We start from the raw sequence: 17,551 nt of genomic DNA on the forward strand, positions 1-17,551 counted from the left end.
GAACAGTGAACAGTGTTTAACAAATGACTTCTTCCTGGGAAAACAGAATGATGTAAGTGTATGTTAAATATTATATTGATTAAGCAACAGTTACGTTGTTTTAGAAAAATACGCTTTTCCCCATCCCTCCTCCCCACCCAAGTGACAGTAAGGGCATTACTGAGATGACAAAGACTTTTGAAAGAGCTGTAGTAACTGAGAACGGGAATTGTAACACTGGGAAAACAAGTTGTATGTTTCACAGTACTTTTGCAACATGTTTTCATGATGTAGGAAGACATTAGGAAATACCTTTGAAAGCATACTTAAAAAGTGAATGTGTTCTCTCTTTTAAAAATGGAACCTTAAGACCCAACTGAAGCAGTCACTGAGGGTAAAACAATAGAGCCATACACACTCTGGAGGTGTTTTTAAAGCCAAGCACACAATCCAGTAATTCAAGGGTATGCAAGTATAAATTTACTGATAGACATAATGGGAAGCAAAGATTTGCCAAGTAGTCAGTGCCAGAGAATGTTTCCCGCCCCCTATCCTGGCTGCTGGAGGCTTGTCGTGATCATTGTCAATGATTTATATCTACTCTTGGCAGCTAAGGGCTTTAGGGATGGGCTTGATAATGGAAGTCTAGGAAGAAGTTTTTATTCTCATCTTTATTTATAATATCATCTCTCCAATCAAAAACTACCTGAGCATTTGCTGTAGCACGGCAGAGTGCCTTTGTAAATTATTTGGCTAGACTTCATTTTATATATTAGTGAATTACATAACTTACGTCAGTCCTTAACACTTGCAGTATAAAAGGAAGGGGCTCTTTGGGGTCTAGTAGACATTCTGACACAGAGCTGAGACCAGTAGCTTGTATTTACTAACAGTTCAGAGCCTCTTCGGATCATTGCTAGAAATACCAACAGAAATGAAAAGTGGGGACTAGTGTGAAGAAGGTGGCCTGTGGTAACATTTTCGAATCTTCAACTTAGATAGAATAATGACTGGAAAGCTAGTTCATTCTTACAAAAAGAGGGGAACTTTAGCATCTCCCATATGAAGGACTGGCTTCTAATACTACATGATATAATTCTTTTCATAATATCTTTGTATAGAGTGATCATAGAATTAGCTTCTATGTGATATATTTGAAAGATCAAGTGCAATGAAGATGATATTTTGAGAAAAAAGACCTTATTTATCTTATTCACTATTGTGCCCAGATTAATAAATATTTATTACATGTCTGAATGAACAAAATGAATAATATAAAAACAAGTTGAAATGCAGTTTTGGTTGACTTTCAGTAGTTTATAGGGCAAATTTACACTTTTGTTTAATTAATGGACATGCAAACTTTTACAAACCAGTTTCCAAAGTTTTCACCGTTTTCCTAATTAAATATGCAGTGATTAACAATTGTTTGAAGGCATAAGAAGAAGGGACCATCCACTTTTAAATTTCCATTATTTCTTTTTAATTATATTAGATCTAGGAAAATTGATTTCCAGCTTGAGTTGATGGATCACTATCTACACTAAGTACCACATGAAGAGTCCCTATTTTTTAAAATTATGTTTTTATTGATTTTGAGAGAGAAAGAGAAACATCAGTGTGACAGAGAAACATGAGTCAGTTGCCTCGTGCATGCACCCCTACGAGGTATCTGGCCTGCAACCTGGGCATGTGCCCTCACCGGGAATCAAACTAGCAACCTTTCTGTGATCAGGATGATGCTCAACCAACTGAGCCACACCAGCCAGGGTGAGATTCCCTATTTTTACAAAAAATTGGTCATCAGAGATTTTTGTAACCTATGATGATACTACAAATAGAAAAGGAGAATCAACCTTACTTAAATAACATTTTTCAAGTTATAAACAAATTTTATTAAGTGTATTGAAACTGCTGTTTTAATTCATAATTGAATTTGTAGAAAAATATTGATATTTTGTAATTCATATAATTTATTTGGTCTTCTTTTCCTCCCCAGGTGCTGTATACTGGAATTGTTATTTATGCCCCTGCCCTGGCGTTGAATCAAGGTACATTTTAGAATTACCAATTATGTCAATTTGTGGGTTCATTTTTAGTAGACCTTATTCTCTGGGAGATGGAGGAAAGCTTCCAGTAACCTGCATCAGCTTGAGTTAGGAAAGGTGGGCTCAGTGTCTACACTAGCCGTTTCTTTGGGTTCCTAGATCCATAGCTCCCGAGGTCTGCACATTAGGACAGAATTCACGGGGCAAGTGAGTCTCTGGGAAGTGCCAAACAGCCATTCTCCATCCCGTCAGAATGAGCGCCTCCTATAGACTAAATAGTGAATGACTGCACTTCCTCTCTGTGGCTCCAACCTCCAGCCCATCTCCACGAGGCTTTTTTTTTTTTTCCCCCCCTGGGTAATTTGGCTCAGTTATATTGTAAAATCTGGAAGGGAGAGAAGCTTTTCTTCTCACTTCTAATGTGGTCCAAAATGCAAGAGAAAAAAAATCTGTGTGCTTTGAAATACCTGACTGCTCCTCGTGCCAAAAGGACAGATGGCTATAGGGTCCTTATAAACAAATGTGTGAAGGTTGTACTGATCAACAAATTACCATACTCTCTGGATTTGGGCAGACAATAGCAGTGAAACTGGGATAGTTTATTGAGGCCTACGTTCATGTTAGTCAGATTCTCAAAAGGCTTCAGGGAAACTCCACATTCTTTGAATTCTTATCAGATGGATTCTGTGATGGGAAGAATGTGGTACAATAAAATGAAAAAACAAAAACAAAAAACACACACACACAAAACACCTTGCTAACTCCACACTAATTTTTTAAAATTTCATGATAGATAGTAGTTATCACCCAAGCTTATAAAGTACAACAGTATCATTACAAAGAAGAATTCCATTACATAATGTGCTCTTGACTTCTGAATGTGGGGCATGTTCCGTGTCAATAGTACCAGCATCATAAATGAATCACTTCATATGTAAAAAACTGAGCTATAAACTTCATAAGTTACGTATTGGCTTTAAGTGTTAGGAAGATGTTGGCTTTAGGGTTTAAATTACAGTTCTAGGAAAAAGAGAGCAGTACTTTCAATATGTAAAGAAACCAAGGACTCTGTCCTTACCAGTTTATTGACCAACTCCCTTGGAATAAATGAGAACCTGAGGGACTGTATTTTGACCACTTGGATATCAATTGTGTATTTCACAGTAACCAAGACAGTGGACATATTACTTATTGTGTAACAGGTGCTCAGTAGAAACTTATTTAACTGAATGGGAACTGAACATTTTTTAGGTCAAGTCTTTTCCTTTTTCATGGAAAACTTGGAGCATCTACCTGAATAGAGAGGATAGTATATTGAACCCTAATGTACCTTTATCTCTACACTAATAGTTCTTAATTCTTGGTTTAATTCACTCCCTGTTTCCCTCACTAGATTAGTTTGCTGTAAATCTGAGATAATTTATCATTTTTTATTAATTCAATGTCTTTTAAAAATAAATACATTCTTTCACCCCCCCCCCCCACTGAGTTTAATTGACGTGTAACATGATGTTAAATTCAGGTATACAACATAATGATTCGATACTTGTGTTTTTGCTAAATGATCGCCACAATAAGTCTAGTTAACATTCACCATCATATGTGGTTACGAATTTTTTTTCTTCTGATGATAGTTTTTAAGATCTTCTCCCTTAGCAACTTTCAAATATGCAATACAGTATTATTAACTATATTCACCAGGCTGTACATTACTTTTCCATGACTTACGTATTTTATAACTGGACGCTTGTACCAGGATGTGTTTTTAAAATATTGTTATACCATCATTATATTTAAAACATTAACATTAATACCTCATTTTGTCCAGCAGGGGCCTCCTTAAGTTACCTCTTGAATTCTTTTGACATGATTTCCAGTAGTGTTTAATAGCTACCTGGAATGGCAAGATATTTCAGTCTTACCTTGTACTAGTAAATTTCCTCATCCTGTCTATTTATTCTAGGTCTTTTCAGTGGACAGAACTGGGGGATATATATTAAAGAAAACTTAAATTAAGAGTTTATACTAGCCCAGCCAGTGTCGCTCAGTGATTGAGCGTCAACCCATGAACCAAGGAGGTCAGGGTTCAATTCCCAGTCAGGGCACATGTCTGGGTTTGCAGACTTGATCCCCAGTAGGGGGCATGCAGAAGGCAGCCTATCAGTGATTCATCATTGATATTTCTATCCCTCTCTCGCTCACCCTTCCTCTCTCTGAAATCAATAAACGTATTCATACTTCCACTTTTTCAAATTCAAATTTGGGTATTTGCCTAACTAATTTGGTTTTATATTTTGTCTCTTATTTTATGCTGAAACTCTTGTATATGTGGGATAAACCCCATTTGGTCATGGTGTATAATTCTTTTTACACTTTTATCATTCGATTTGCTAATGTTTTTTTGAGGACTTTTGCATCTGTGTTTATGAGAAATATTGGTCTTACTAGTACAAAGTAAGACTAAAACATCTTGCCATTCCAGGTACCTATTAAACACTACTGGAAATAATGTCTTTGTCTGTTTTTGATATTAGGTTAATGCTGGCCTCATAGAGTGAGTTAGGAAGTATTTCCTCTGCTTCTGTCCTCTGAAGAGAGTTGGTATAATTTTTTCCTTAAATGCTTGCTAAGATTCACCAGTAAACCTATCTAGACTGAAGGCTTCAGATTTGTAAGATTATGAATTCAGTTTGCTTAATAGATATAGTCTACTCAGGTCACCTGTTTCTTCTTGTGTGAATTGTGGCAAATTATGTCTTTCAAAGAACTGGTTCATTATCAAATTTGTGGCCATGGAGTCATCCTTCTATTTTATATAATATAGAGGCCTGGTGCACTAAATTCCTGCATGGGGAGTGTGTCCCTCAGCCCAGCCTGCACCCTCTCTAATCTGGGACCCCTCAAGGGATGTCTGACTGCCCGTTTAGGCCCAATCCCAGTAGGATCACGCCTAAACGGGCAGTTGGACATCCCTCTCACAATCTAGGACTGCTGGCTCCCAACTGCTCGCCTGCCTGCCTTCTTGATTTCCCCTAACCGCTTCTTCCTGCCAGCCTGATCACCCCCTAACCACTCCTCTGGAGCCTGATTGATGCCTAACTACTCCCCTGCCAGCCTGATTGCTCCTAACTGCCCTCCCCTGCAGGCCTGGGTCCCCCCCCAACTGCCCTCCCCTGAAGCCCTGGACCCCCTAACTGCTCTCCCCTGCAGGCCTGGTTCCCCCCACAATTGCCCTTCCCTGAAGGACCGGTCACCCCCAACTTCCCTCCTCTGCTGGCCCGGTCACCCCTAACTACCCTCCCCTGTAGGCTTGATCACCCCCAACTGCCTTCCCTTGCAGGCCTGGTCCCTCCCAACTGCCCTCCCCTGCTGGCCATCTTATGGCAGCCATCTTGTGTCCACATGGGGGCAGCCATCTTTGACCACATGGGAACAGCCATCTTGTGTGTTGGAGAGATGGTCAATTTGCATATTAGTCTTTAATTAGATAGGATAGAGGCCTGCTGCACAGGTGGGGGTCAGCTGGTTTGCCCTGAAGGGTGTCCTGGATCAGGGTGAGGGTTCTCTTGGGGCATGGGGTGGCTTGGGCAAGGGGTCTATGGTGGTTTGCAGGCTGGTAACGCCCCCTGGTGACCCAAGTGGAGGCCCTGGTATCTGGGATTTATTTATATTCTATAATTGAAACTTTGTAGCCTTGAGTGGAGTCCAGGGCCAGCCAGGGTGTGCAGGAAGCTGGGTTTCCTCCATTGCCAGGGAAACCCAAGCCTTCTGCTCACTCCCAGGCCACAGCCATCTTGGTTGTGTTAATTTGCATACTTTATCCTGATTGGCTTATGGTTGTGGCTGGTGGGTGTAGTGGAGGTACAATCAATTTGCATATTATTCTTTTATTATATAGGATAATATGCCGCTCTACTACTTAGGTAAATGGTAGAAACTTATATAGACTTTTCTCTACCTTAGTCCCATTTTAGTAACATGGACAACTTTCTTTCAAGGGCTGGTAGGATAGTGTGCTTATTTGAACCATGGTGACAAGTACCATACCTAGGACTCCATTCAGTCCAAATAACTACCTCATAGTATTAAGCCATTTTTTAGCTTAATTATAATGCAAATGTGTTTTAATGTATTTAATTTAGCTAATTTTGGATCTGTGTATGGTATCTGAGGTAGAAACCAAGTCTATTTAACTCAACAGGTAGAATTTTAAACTTCAGTTGTTTTGGTACATCTTACAAGACTTGGACTTAGTTATAGGCAAGTGGGAAAGAGGTAGGTACCCAATAAATTATATGGCTTTCCCCTGATTTTTTTTTGATAAGTACTTTTATTATACATGGTTCATAGTTATACATGCATTTTCTTTTCTTTGACAGTCACAGGATTTGATCTGTGGGGCGCAGTGGTGGCTACAGGGGTGGTCTGCACATTCTACTGCACCCTGGTATGTCAAGAACATTGTTTCTCCTTTCACTCTACACACTTGCTTTGCCAAATCGAAAATTCCAGTAGCTGTGTGCTGCAATCAGGGTTGTTCACACCTACTCTCCTACCTCCCACAGTATAATTTTTTTTGGTAGGGAATATTCAGTCTGGGGTAAAATTTGATCCTTTGTAGAACAGTCATCATAACTGAAAATGTTTTCTTTCATCTGAACCATGCAATGGTCCCTAATCTTATCTCCTAATTCAACCTTACTGTTGCCAAGTTATTATAGCTGTGTTTATATTATTCCTCAGCTCAGAAACCTGATATAACTTTCCATTGCCTTTAGTGACAGTCAAAATATTGAAGAACCAGTATGGCAAGGCACTGATACTCCCATGGATGCTGGTCCTTAGAGTGGTGCAAGTCTTATGGGCTCTGTGGTGGGTTAGATTTTAACTCTTTAATTGCTGGATCTTTTAGGAGATAGGGCCTCCTCCTAAAAGGAGGGACTGTTTCAGCCAAGGCCAAAGGGAATGAAGGGGGATACTCAGGAAGTGTGTGGCAGTGGCTAATACAAAACAGTTTTAGTGTTTCAACAATTGATATGACCTTCTGTGTGCATACTGTTTGAATATCAGCCCTACCTATAGGATAAAAATCTATGATATTGCTGTTGCAATTTGATTATGAATTTCCTTCCCAACAATCTCTCCATACCACTCCACTTTACTCCAAAATACATATCTGTCTACATTCAATATAGCATATACTTTGACCTATCTATGCTTTCACCCATGCTGTTTTCTCTGCTGGGAAAACCTTCTATCTTTGCCTCTCTTATGTTTGAAAGTTTGTCTTAAATATCACCTGCTCTTGAAGGCTCTTCCAACCTGTCTCTCTGGGGTGCACTTCTTGGCCAATATCCATGTATTTGGTAAGTTTTTATAGCATAATGCATAAGCATACAGGTGCTTAATAATGTCTGATAGAAACATTAATCCTAATACATTTTCCCCTCAAAGGGTGGTCTTAAGGCAGTTGTCTGGACGGATGTGTTTCAAGTCGGGATCATGCTGGCGGGATTTGTTTCTGTGATTATACAAGCTTCGGTGATTCAAGGGGGAATTGGCAATATCATAAATGATGCCCGTAATGGTGGAAGATTAAACTTCTGGAAGTAAGTTGCTGTTTACCTCTTGACTAATTGAATATTCCTTTCATTTTTGTTTTTCTGTGAAAATGATATCTTTATTGAAATAGTAACCTTACATTAGAAAATAAACCAATAAGGATGTGGCACAGAAATTGAAGCTGGCAAGTAAATGTGTAAAGAATGTGTAAGGTATCTAAGGGGTTAAATCAGTCAGATGGTACTTAGTTACATGGTACTTAGGATGGCGCTTCCTCCTGAGAAGGGATTGATTGCTGCCCTAGGTGGTTTTGCTCAGTGGATAGAGCAGTGGCCTGCAGAGTGAAGGGTCCTGAGTTTGTTTCAGGTCAAGGGTACATGCCCAAGGGTTGCAGGCTTGATCCCCAGTAGTGGGCATGCAGGAGGCAGCTGATCAATGATTCTGATCATTGATGTTTCTATATCTCACTTCCTCTCCCTTCCTCTCTGAAATCAATAAAAAATATATATATATTTTAAAAAAGAGTATATGCTTCCAGATAATAAAGTCTGCATGAGTTGCAAGGGTGGGGTTGGGTGATAAGGGAAGAAATAGCAGATAGATAAGGAAAGGAAACCTCTTAAGAGAAAAACACTAAAAGACAGTGATTTCATTTTGATAGTTCTTGATTTCAAGCATCCTGGTGAATTTATTTTCTGATATTTATATTTCCCTGGCATTATGTAGTATGTTATTATGATGCTATATATTATTATTATTGTTATTGTTGTTGTTATTATTATTATTATTATTATTATTATTATACTAGAGGCCTGGTGCATGAAAATTCATGCACAGGGGGGGTCCCCTCAGCCCAGCCTGCACCCTCTCCAATCCAGGACCCCTTGGGGGATATCCGACTGCTGGTTTGGGCCTAAACTGGCAGTTAGACATCCTTATCACAATCCTGGACCGCTGGCTCCTAATCATTCATCTGCCTGCCTGCCTGGTCACCTCTTACTGCCCCACCTGCTGGCCTGGTTGCCCCAAACTGCCCCGCTCTGCCAGCCTGGTCACCCCAAGCAGCCTCCTTGTTCAGTTGTTTGGTTGTCCCTCACCCCCCTGCTGGCCTGGTTGTATGCAGCCATCTTGTGAGGGCATGAAGGTTAATTTGCATATTACTTCTTTCTTATATAGGATTATATCATATATATATAGTATATATGTATAAATATATAATTTGAATTATATACTATTATATATTATTTCAAGAGCATTGACTAGAAAAGTTATAGCTGATGCCTCAAGTGTCAGCATAACATTTGATAGAACATGTGTTCAACAGCTGTTCAGTTTTCCTAAAGAACTAATAGAGAAACTAGATATTTCATCACAAATATTAAATGTGGAAGTTGAGCTTTCTTTGTAACAATATTTGGTACAAGTCATAAAATGACTTTCAACTGTTAATATTTAGCTTGTGCACACAGCATTTTAAGAAAACACAATTATAATGGCATAGTAATTTTCAAACATGAAAACCTTTAAACTATTAATTGATTGAATTCTTAAGTATGAATATAAATTAGAACTATGACTATACATGTGCTAGGAGAAGAATTAGACACACAAAATGTATCAAGTTTGTGTTTATTTCAGTACATTACCTATTGCTGTGATGTATTTAGGACCTTTCACTTTCTTTTTTCTTTTAGCTTCATGCTCTTCTCTGATTACAGCATGGCTTGTTTAAATTATTTTCTGTGGCCACAAGAGAACAATTTACATAAATGCTCAGAATGATTAGAATATTAATGTTCCCCCAATCACATCCAGAATTCCCAAACCTCTGACCATTTCAATTTTATTTCATTGAACTGAAATTAGGAATATTTCTGCCTTTTATAATTACTTAATAAATGTGTACATATGTATGTATGTATGTTTATGTAAGTTTACATTGCTTGCTTCCAAAAATATTCTGGGGGAAAGAGGGGTTCTTGTAGGGTGTGTTGTTGTTTTTTTTGCCAATAGTTCAGATTTGTTTTCTGTTTGTTTTCATTTAGTTTTAATCCTAATCCTTTGCAAAGACACACATTCTGGACAATTGTTTTAGGAGGGACCTTCACGTGGACCAGCCTGTATGGTGTCAACCAATCCCAAGTGCAGAGATATATTTCCTGTAAAAGCAGATTCCAGGCAAAACTGTAAGCCTAACTATAGTATTTTTATCATAATTAACCATTAATTGCCTTTATGGAAACTCTTTCGTAAGTTAAGCTTATATTTGCTCAAGTTTGTTTTTGGTATCATAAAATTCCAACAGATAAACCATGTACTTACTTATGAAAGGATGAAGTAGAGCAAAGTGGTACTGTATGTTTGAAATAAGATATTTAAACATTTATATTAATTGTTAAAACAAATCTTACCAATAGTTATATATTATTCATCTGTTTGTATAAGGAATTGTGGGGAAAATTGTAAATACATGGCTCTTGTCATGAAGAATCTTAGCAGCAAATTAGGAAAATATGCTCAAGTATGTAAAAAGTGAAATAACATTAGAGAGGTATAACAGTTCCATGAAACACTGTAACAATAGAGGAAATGTTCCAGAGCATTATATGCCAGATGTGCTGGTGTGTTTTATTTTCAAACACAGTCATGGGTTTATTATCCTGCTCTAGGACTTGCTACTTGAGTGATCCTGGGCGAGTTACCGAGCCTCTCAGAACTTCAGTTTCTAAACTTGTAAAATGAACATAAGACATATTATACATCTCATGGAGGGGATTGTAGAATACTGTGTTCAACACACAGATGGTAGGGGTCTAGTAAAGGTGAGTTCCTTTTTCCACCTCAAATCATGGGATGTGAATCCTGGTTGAGAGGTTCCTGTCAACCAGCAGATCCTGAAGAATGACCACATGTGGCAGGTAGAGAAGAGTGAGACAGCATTTCAGGTAGGCAAAATCATTTGGACAAAGCACAGAGGTCAGAAGGACCACATGGTCAGAGAACTCTCAAGCCCATCTTGGCTCGAGCCAAGAGTCTGAACAGTGGCTGGTTCTTTCCCAGGAGGCCTCAGGTAAACTTGTGACCACCACTCCTCATGCTGATGAATAGGCTGACTCAGCCCACAGGCATTTAGGGGCTTCAGAACTCTAAATAGAGTGATTAAGAGTAACAGGGTGATTGGAATAGGAGATGGAGTGGCAATTCTATTTCTGTTCAAAGGAGAACATGAAAATATTGTGATGTCCCATGTCAGAACTCAATATATGGAGAGTAAATTGGTTTAGACATTACCTGTCTTTGGATAATCCCACAATGAAAAATCGATGTGAATGTGAGTACAATAAGTACAAAAAGGAAAATGAGTAATTGTTGCTGATCTGTTGACTATTAAAATCTTCATGAAAAGAAACCCTGAAGTAGTATAATTAGATACCATTATAAAGCTAATAATGGCCTTGGAACTCCAACCAGGAAAATAGGCAATCCCCCAAAAGTGAGCTTAAAAGTTGTGGTATTATAAGGAACTTTGAAGGCATGTAATGTAAATCCAGCAATCCACCAGAGTGGAAATGTATATTAGAACTGATGCCTTTCCCAAAGTAATTGTGCGCATGCTCTTCTGTTGTGTTGGGAACACAAAGCTCAAAAAGCCCACTTTTATAACTAAAAGAACAGTATTGGAGCTTTCTTAAAAAGAAACTATTTCCTTCCGAATAGCCCAATGGGTCTCCTTAACAAGGCAGATTCCCGGGGGACAGGGGAACCATTTTCTCTGGCTTTCCAACACTGGTTCCATGGGAAGAATGAATCCCAGCCCAAGAGTCAGCCTTACACTGGGGATAACAACAGATGTTGGTAACTGATCTATTTGAATACCATTAAAATAAATAAAACGATATGGTAAAGTATTAAACTCACGTATAAGCAAGGGAGGTGTGTGAACAGGAAAGTGTCTGGGTATATTTTCTATGATTCGGAGATGAGATATAGTTACTTATCCTATTTTTAGACAATAACAAAACACAGTGAATTTAGTGACTCAAGGGAAAAGGCTAGCAGTCTGTTGTTTGGCACCTGCCGGGCACCTGTCGCCTGGCGGTTCTCCCAGAAGGAGACTCTGAGATGGAAGCTAGTATACCAGCCTCTATCAGGGAAGTAAAGGAAGGGAAGAAAACAGTATTGGCCAGAGGGAGAAGTTGGCCTGTGATACAGCCTCAACAGAGACCTCCGGGGAGCTCTAAAGCTCTAATGATCCTCCAGGCTTGTCCCAGGTGAGGGTGAGGAGCCCTCTGAATCCATTGGTCATTAGACACTCCATGACTGTGGGGGTAATACCCCTCTTTGCCCTTGGGCAGCTTATCACAGTGTCTACTAATGCACCACTGGGGAGAAATGTAGGCACCTTATGAGAGAAATTCACTATTCAACTGATGATTAAGGCATAGCATTCAATGGCATCAATACTAATAATATCCACAGCTACCATTTAGCAAGTGTTTATTACTTGCCAAGCTCTCTGCCATATGATATATATTATTTCATTTAGTCTTATAAATCTGTGAGGTCAACATTGTTATCTCTAGGTGAAAATGAAGAAACCGAGAATCAGAAAGGCTAAATCATTTTCCCAGAGTCACCTATAGTTGGTAGAGATGGGATTTGTGTTCAGGTCTGGCTCCAGCACTGTTCTATAAACCTTTGCACTCCCCTGGGGTGCACACTGTGCATTATAATGCTGAACATTGTTTGGGAAGATACTGTCCATGGAATATAGGCTTGCCTTTCATACTTAATGGATGGTATGACAAACCACAGTTAAACAGGTTTGATGAGTTGCTATGTAGATGCTAAGTATATTTAGTAGTTTATAATTGTATCACTTTTAAAAGGAAAATGAGTAATTGTTGCTGATCTGTTGACTATTAAAATCTTCATGACAAGAAACCCTGAAGTAGTATAATTAGATACCATTATAAAGCTAATAATGGCCTTGGAACTCCAACCAGGAAAATGCATTCATTCAATGGGAAAACGTCACCTATGTATTTCCAAGCACATTGTTGATCGATGTCATTCATAGAGGGTTAGGCCAGGATAAGATAGGTAGCATTTTTGATAAAAGATAATGTACATTTATTGAATATAATCATGGAAGTTTCTTCTGTCTATGTAACAGCTTACCTCTTCTTTGGGATGGAAATCACAGCTGTCATTTACCGGCTTGTTTTCACTTCTCTAGGTCTCTCTACATCAATCTTGTGGGACTCTGGGTAATCCTCGTCTGTGCAGTGCTTTGTGGGCTCGCCCTATATTCCAGGTACCGGGACTGCGATCCTTGGACAAACAACCAAGTGTCTGCACCAGACCAGGTTCAGTACCATGTCTTTCTTACATGTGCATTAGTGACATTCAAAATGCTTATTAGTTGGGAAGGAAGATTATGCATGTTCTTGTAGATTAACAGTAAATAGGTACAATATAATCATCTTTAATTTCTATAAAGCATTTGGCAGGTATAGCAAGAATAAAGAATGCTGTATCCAAGTTTAAAATAGTGAGATACCAAGAAAATTTCAAGCCAAGTGTTAAATAGTTCAAGAAATAATGCAAGGCTGGGAGTAGAATTGTAAATGTAGTTTTATAAAGCCAAAACTATATATAAGCCATATTACTGTAGAACATTTTGTCATATTGTTAGATATCCCATTTATAAATAGTTTACTTTTCAGTTTTGTTTTTAATTATAGTTGGTTTACAATCCTGTCTAATAAAAGAGTAATATGCAAATTGACCGTCACTCCACGACATAAGATGGTGTATTATGCTAATTAGACCGGGTGTCCTTCCGGACAAAGCCAGGGCTGCGAGGGCAGCCTAGGTCCCGGGTGTCTGCTAGCGGCTGGAGGGAAGCCAGGGTCCCAGGTGCCAGAGGGAAGCTGGTGCCGGCAGCCAGGGGAAGGAAGGCCTACTCTTGCACGAATTTCGTCCATCGGGCCTCTAGTATTAGTTATATTAGTTTCAGGTTTTCAAAATAGTGATTTTGTTATCAGTGGAAGTGGGGTATCTCTTTCCCCATTGGGTGCTGGGGATCGGGTTCTTACGCTATCTTGAGAAAAAGAATTTTCTAAGATTTGCACAGGAGGATGAGTGATTTTTATTTGCATGGAATTACATCCCTGCGTTTCTAAAGTCCCATTTCCCTTAAACCAGTACTGGAAAATGTGCAGGGGGATTCAACAGAGCTAAAAGCAAAGCCAGTGTCCAGAGTTCTTGTCCTATAGTGAAGTTGGGTCCCACAGAGCATCAGGCTAGTTACAGTCCATTAGTCCATTGTGTATGCCACATGGCCCTGAGTCATGTGGGAATGCAGCAGAGTGCATCCTCTGCAACAAGAGAGCCAGGAGCCCAGGGCACAAGAGAGAACTGTTTTGTTTAGGACAAGCATGTCAAACTTGGGCCAGCCTCGAGTTTGACATGCTTCGTTTAGGAGTTTAAGTATCTCAGATTTCACATCCTTGTACTGGCTACACCTATCCTGGCCAGTGACCTGTTCCCAGGTGTGACTGACAGGAAAATACCTTCCCTACATCACCCAGACTTTATTGGGCATGCCTGTAATATCTGCCTTCCCTTTGCTCCTTCCCTGTTAATTGATAACCAAGTTATTTACAATGGTATCAATTTGACATTTTTATACCATACAGTGTGATCATCCTACTAATTCAAGTGATCATCTGTCATCTTGCAAACGTACCACATTATTATTGACTATATTCTCCTTACCTTTCAGTTTTTAAATGACAGAAAAATGGATGGAGTGAGTGACCATTTACTGAATATCAACTATGTGATGAGATTCTGTGCCATGAGCCTTGCCTGCTTTATCTCAGTCTCACACCCTTGTGATTCTAATCTTACAGATAAGGGAATGAATGAATCTCAGGTTACAGAAATTGCCCAAGGTCACATAGCTAATAAATAAGAATAGCTGCAAACACTCATAAAAAATACTTGCCATGGGTCTGGCACTATCATAAGTGCTTTGTATAAATTTCAACTTGTAATTCTCACAGCTACACTCTGAGGTAGGTTCTATGATTATCTTCCTTTTAAAGATGAGGAAAAGGAGGCACAGAGAAATTAAGTAATCAGCTGGCAAACCTGGAGTCAGGATTGAAGCGCAGGCAGACCTCCAACAGAGTCCTAACTTTGAACCTCTATGCCATATGTCATCTTTCAGAAAGTGTAGGTAGAATTCAAACCCGGGTCTACCAGAGTACAAAGCCTGAGTTCTCTTAGTTCTTGCCACAATTATTTTCTAAGACTCGCCTGTCAATCGAGTGTCCAGGGGACTCATTAGAATTGAAGATAGGCTGAATTTTATATTGGTGCAAATGCATAACATATTCCCAGAAAGATATAATTTGTGGGATTAGAAAAATGAGAGCATTCTTGATCTGTATATCTCAGTCCTCTCTTAACACATGCCCTCCTTTTGATAAACAGATCTTTCCTATTTTCCCAGAGAATCTAAGAATCATGTTTACTCTGAAGATGGAAGCACTCTTCCATTATATTCTCTCTAGTCAAGAATATTTGTGATTTTTTTTGTTGTTGTCAACCTTTAATGTCTGTAGTTTGTAACATGAAGACAAAAGAGATTAAAAAAAATATATCTCTAATATGCCTTCCACTTACCCTGAGCAAACTACCCCCCCCCCCCAAAAAAAAACCACACATATTACAACTTCCTAACCTTGAGGCTCCTTGTTATAAAAAGCTTCTAAGAGACTTGTACACATACACAGATCACATAGAGAGTGTGTGCCAACTTTCTGAAAAATAAAAAGGTTTTCTCCTTACAGGATGTTTCCAGTAATGTGTTGTTATTTCAGTTAAGATTTCACGGGGGATGCAATACAGATAAGGCCCAGTCAGTAGAAGATGATAGGGACATCTCAACTGAGGAATGTAAAGATATGGTTCTGCTACCCTCTGCAGGAGCTCACCCTGAGGAGGGAGGATTACTACCTAGATATAGTTTTACTAATTTCCTCTAGTCAGCCTTACCTCGTTGATTTTGCCTATACCCGAGAGGAACATTCAGGATATGAAATACTACACCAAAGATTTTGAGAAAAGTTGATGACAGGATAGAGGATTTTAGATCTCATTATAACACTAACAGTAGATGCTTTACTTTTGCTTAGGTAGAGAATATTGCTTGAAGTTAAACTTGTAAGATATCTTAGAAAAATCGGGTCTTAATCTCATAGAGAAGTGCTATTCTCATTTTCTGTGAATAAAGAGTTAGTAAGCTTTGGAGAACATGAGGGAAGAAGCATTGCTAAGAGAATTCAGTTCATGCCCTTGAAACAGAGGAGGATGTTCTTCCATATCCCAACCACTGACCTTTGTTGAATGAAATCAAAGAGTCTGATAAGGTAGGGGCTTCATCCACTCTGTACTATGGGAGAAGGGAGCAATGTTGCAATGCAAATGAGAGGACATTTTTTTTTTCCGGAAAATTATCCACTTAGGCCCCTTTTGATTTAAAAATCATTTTTGTTGCCCTAGCCTGTTGGGTTCAGTGGATAAAGCGGCAGCCTGCGGACTGAAGGGTCCTGGGTTTGATCCTGTGAAAGGCGGTACCTTGGTTGCAGGCTCAGCCCTGGTAAGGGCTTATGTGGGAAGTAACCAATTGATGTGTCTCTCTGTCTCTCCCTCCTCTCGTCTACTCTCTCTAAAACTCATTGGGGAAAAATATATCCTTGGGTGAGGATTAACAAAAAGAAAAATAAATTTTGCCAAAAGATTGCCATGTAGCACAGTGCTGAAGTCATACACCTTCCTATCCTTATTTAATATTTACTTTTTAAAGTAATTTATCAAAAATAAGTTGGTATCAGGAACTTTTATTGTTTTTATTAATCCTTACCCAAAGACATGCTTACAGATTTGAGAGAGGAGAGAGAGAGAGAGAGAGAGAGAGAGAGAGAGAGAGAGAGCGAGAGATATCAATTGGTTGCCTTTCTGTTTGTGCCCCCAACTGGGCTCAAATCCGAAACCTTTTGGTGTATAGGACAAGGTTCCAACCAACTGAGCCACACCAGCTAGGGAGGTGTCAGGAACTTTTTAAAAAGAAGGCAGGTATTTACTGACATTACTCTCCACTTATCACTGTGTCTCACGCTACTGTAATTACACTTTCAGTCCTGGGCAGTGATTGAAGTTCACAAGGATAGCCTTGAGTCATCAAGTAAGGTTACGTTAAGTAACTGCTGCTTACTTAAGCACAGAGGTGTATAAACTATTTCCTTTAAGTCAATTTATTATTTCAAAGAATAAGAATAGCTACCTTTTAGTAAGCATCTACTATATTCCATATACTGCACTAACAGCTTTACATAGATTATCTACTTTAACTCTTATAGCAACTCTATGAGGTTTGTATTATTACCCTTATTTTACAGATGAGGAAACTGAGGCTCAGAGAAATTAAGTAAAAAGAGCCACGTCTGAGCCTGTAGCTTTAACTGCTATGCTCTTCTTTACGTCTTAGCAGTTAAAAAAAATTTAATTTTAGATATTTGGAAATTTCAATTTTGTGGAATAGCTACCTTTAGTTCTCCAAAAACACAGAATAAATGAGGCATTGATGAATTTTATTTGGTAGCATATAGTACTCAGGAGTAAATTTTGGAATTTTTCAGCTCATGCCTTATTTGGTCCTGGACATTCTGCAAGATTACCCAGGACTTCCCGGACTTTTTGTGGCTTGTGCTTACAGTGGAACATTAAGGTATGTACTGTGACTCTAGTAATACATGGTTTCCTTGTTGAGATCTTTCTTTTTTATTGGATATTTTATTGGATAAAACTGAATTCTAGACATGGGCACAAATGGCCCAAGGGAGACAGTCTGCTTCAGTATCCTCTGTCGGTCCGACTTATCTCTATGG

The 17,551-nt window shown here is 39.0% G+C and overlaps 1 protein-coding gene across 1 annotated transcript in view; it reads left to right on the top strand.

Annotated features, from left to right (window-relative positions):
• SLC5A8 (solute carrier family 5 member 8) overlaps positions 1-17,551 on the top strand; it is a 40,352-nt gene that overhangs the window by 6,598 nt on the left and 16,203 nt on the right. Inside the window, exons 3-8 of the mRNA XM_079775724.1 lie at positions 1,979-2,030; positions 6,407-6,474; positions 7,482-7,636; positions 9,635-9,775; positions 12,829-12,958; positions 17,303-17,391. Of these exons, the coding sequence (XP_079631850.1) occupies positions 1,979-2,030; positions 6,407-6,474; positions 7,482-7,636; positions 9,635-9,775; positions 12,829-12,958; positions 17,303-17,391 (635 nt within the window). The remainder of the gene's footprint in view (positions 1-1,978; positions 2,031-6,406; positions 6,475-7,481; positions 7,637-9,634; positions 9,776-12,828; positions 12,959-17,302; positions 17,392-17,551) is intronic.

Source organism: Cnephaeus nilssonii (assembly GCF_951640355.1).
Source record: "Cnephaeus nilssonii genome assembly, chromosome: 6".
Lineage (NCBI taxonomy): Eukaryota > Metazoa > Chordata > Mammalia > Chiroptera > Vespertilionidae > Cnephaeus > Cnephaeus nilssonii.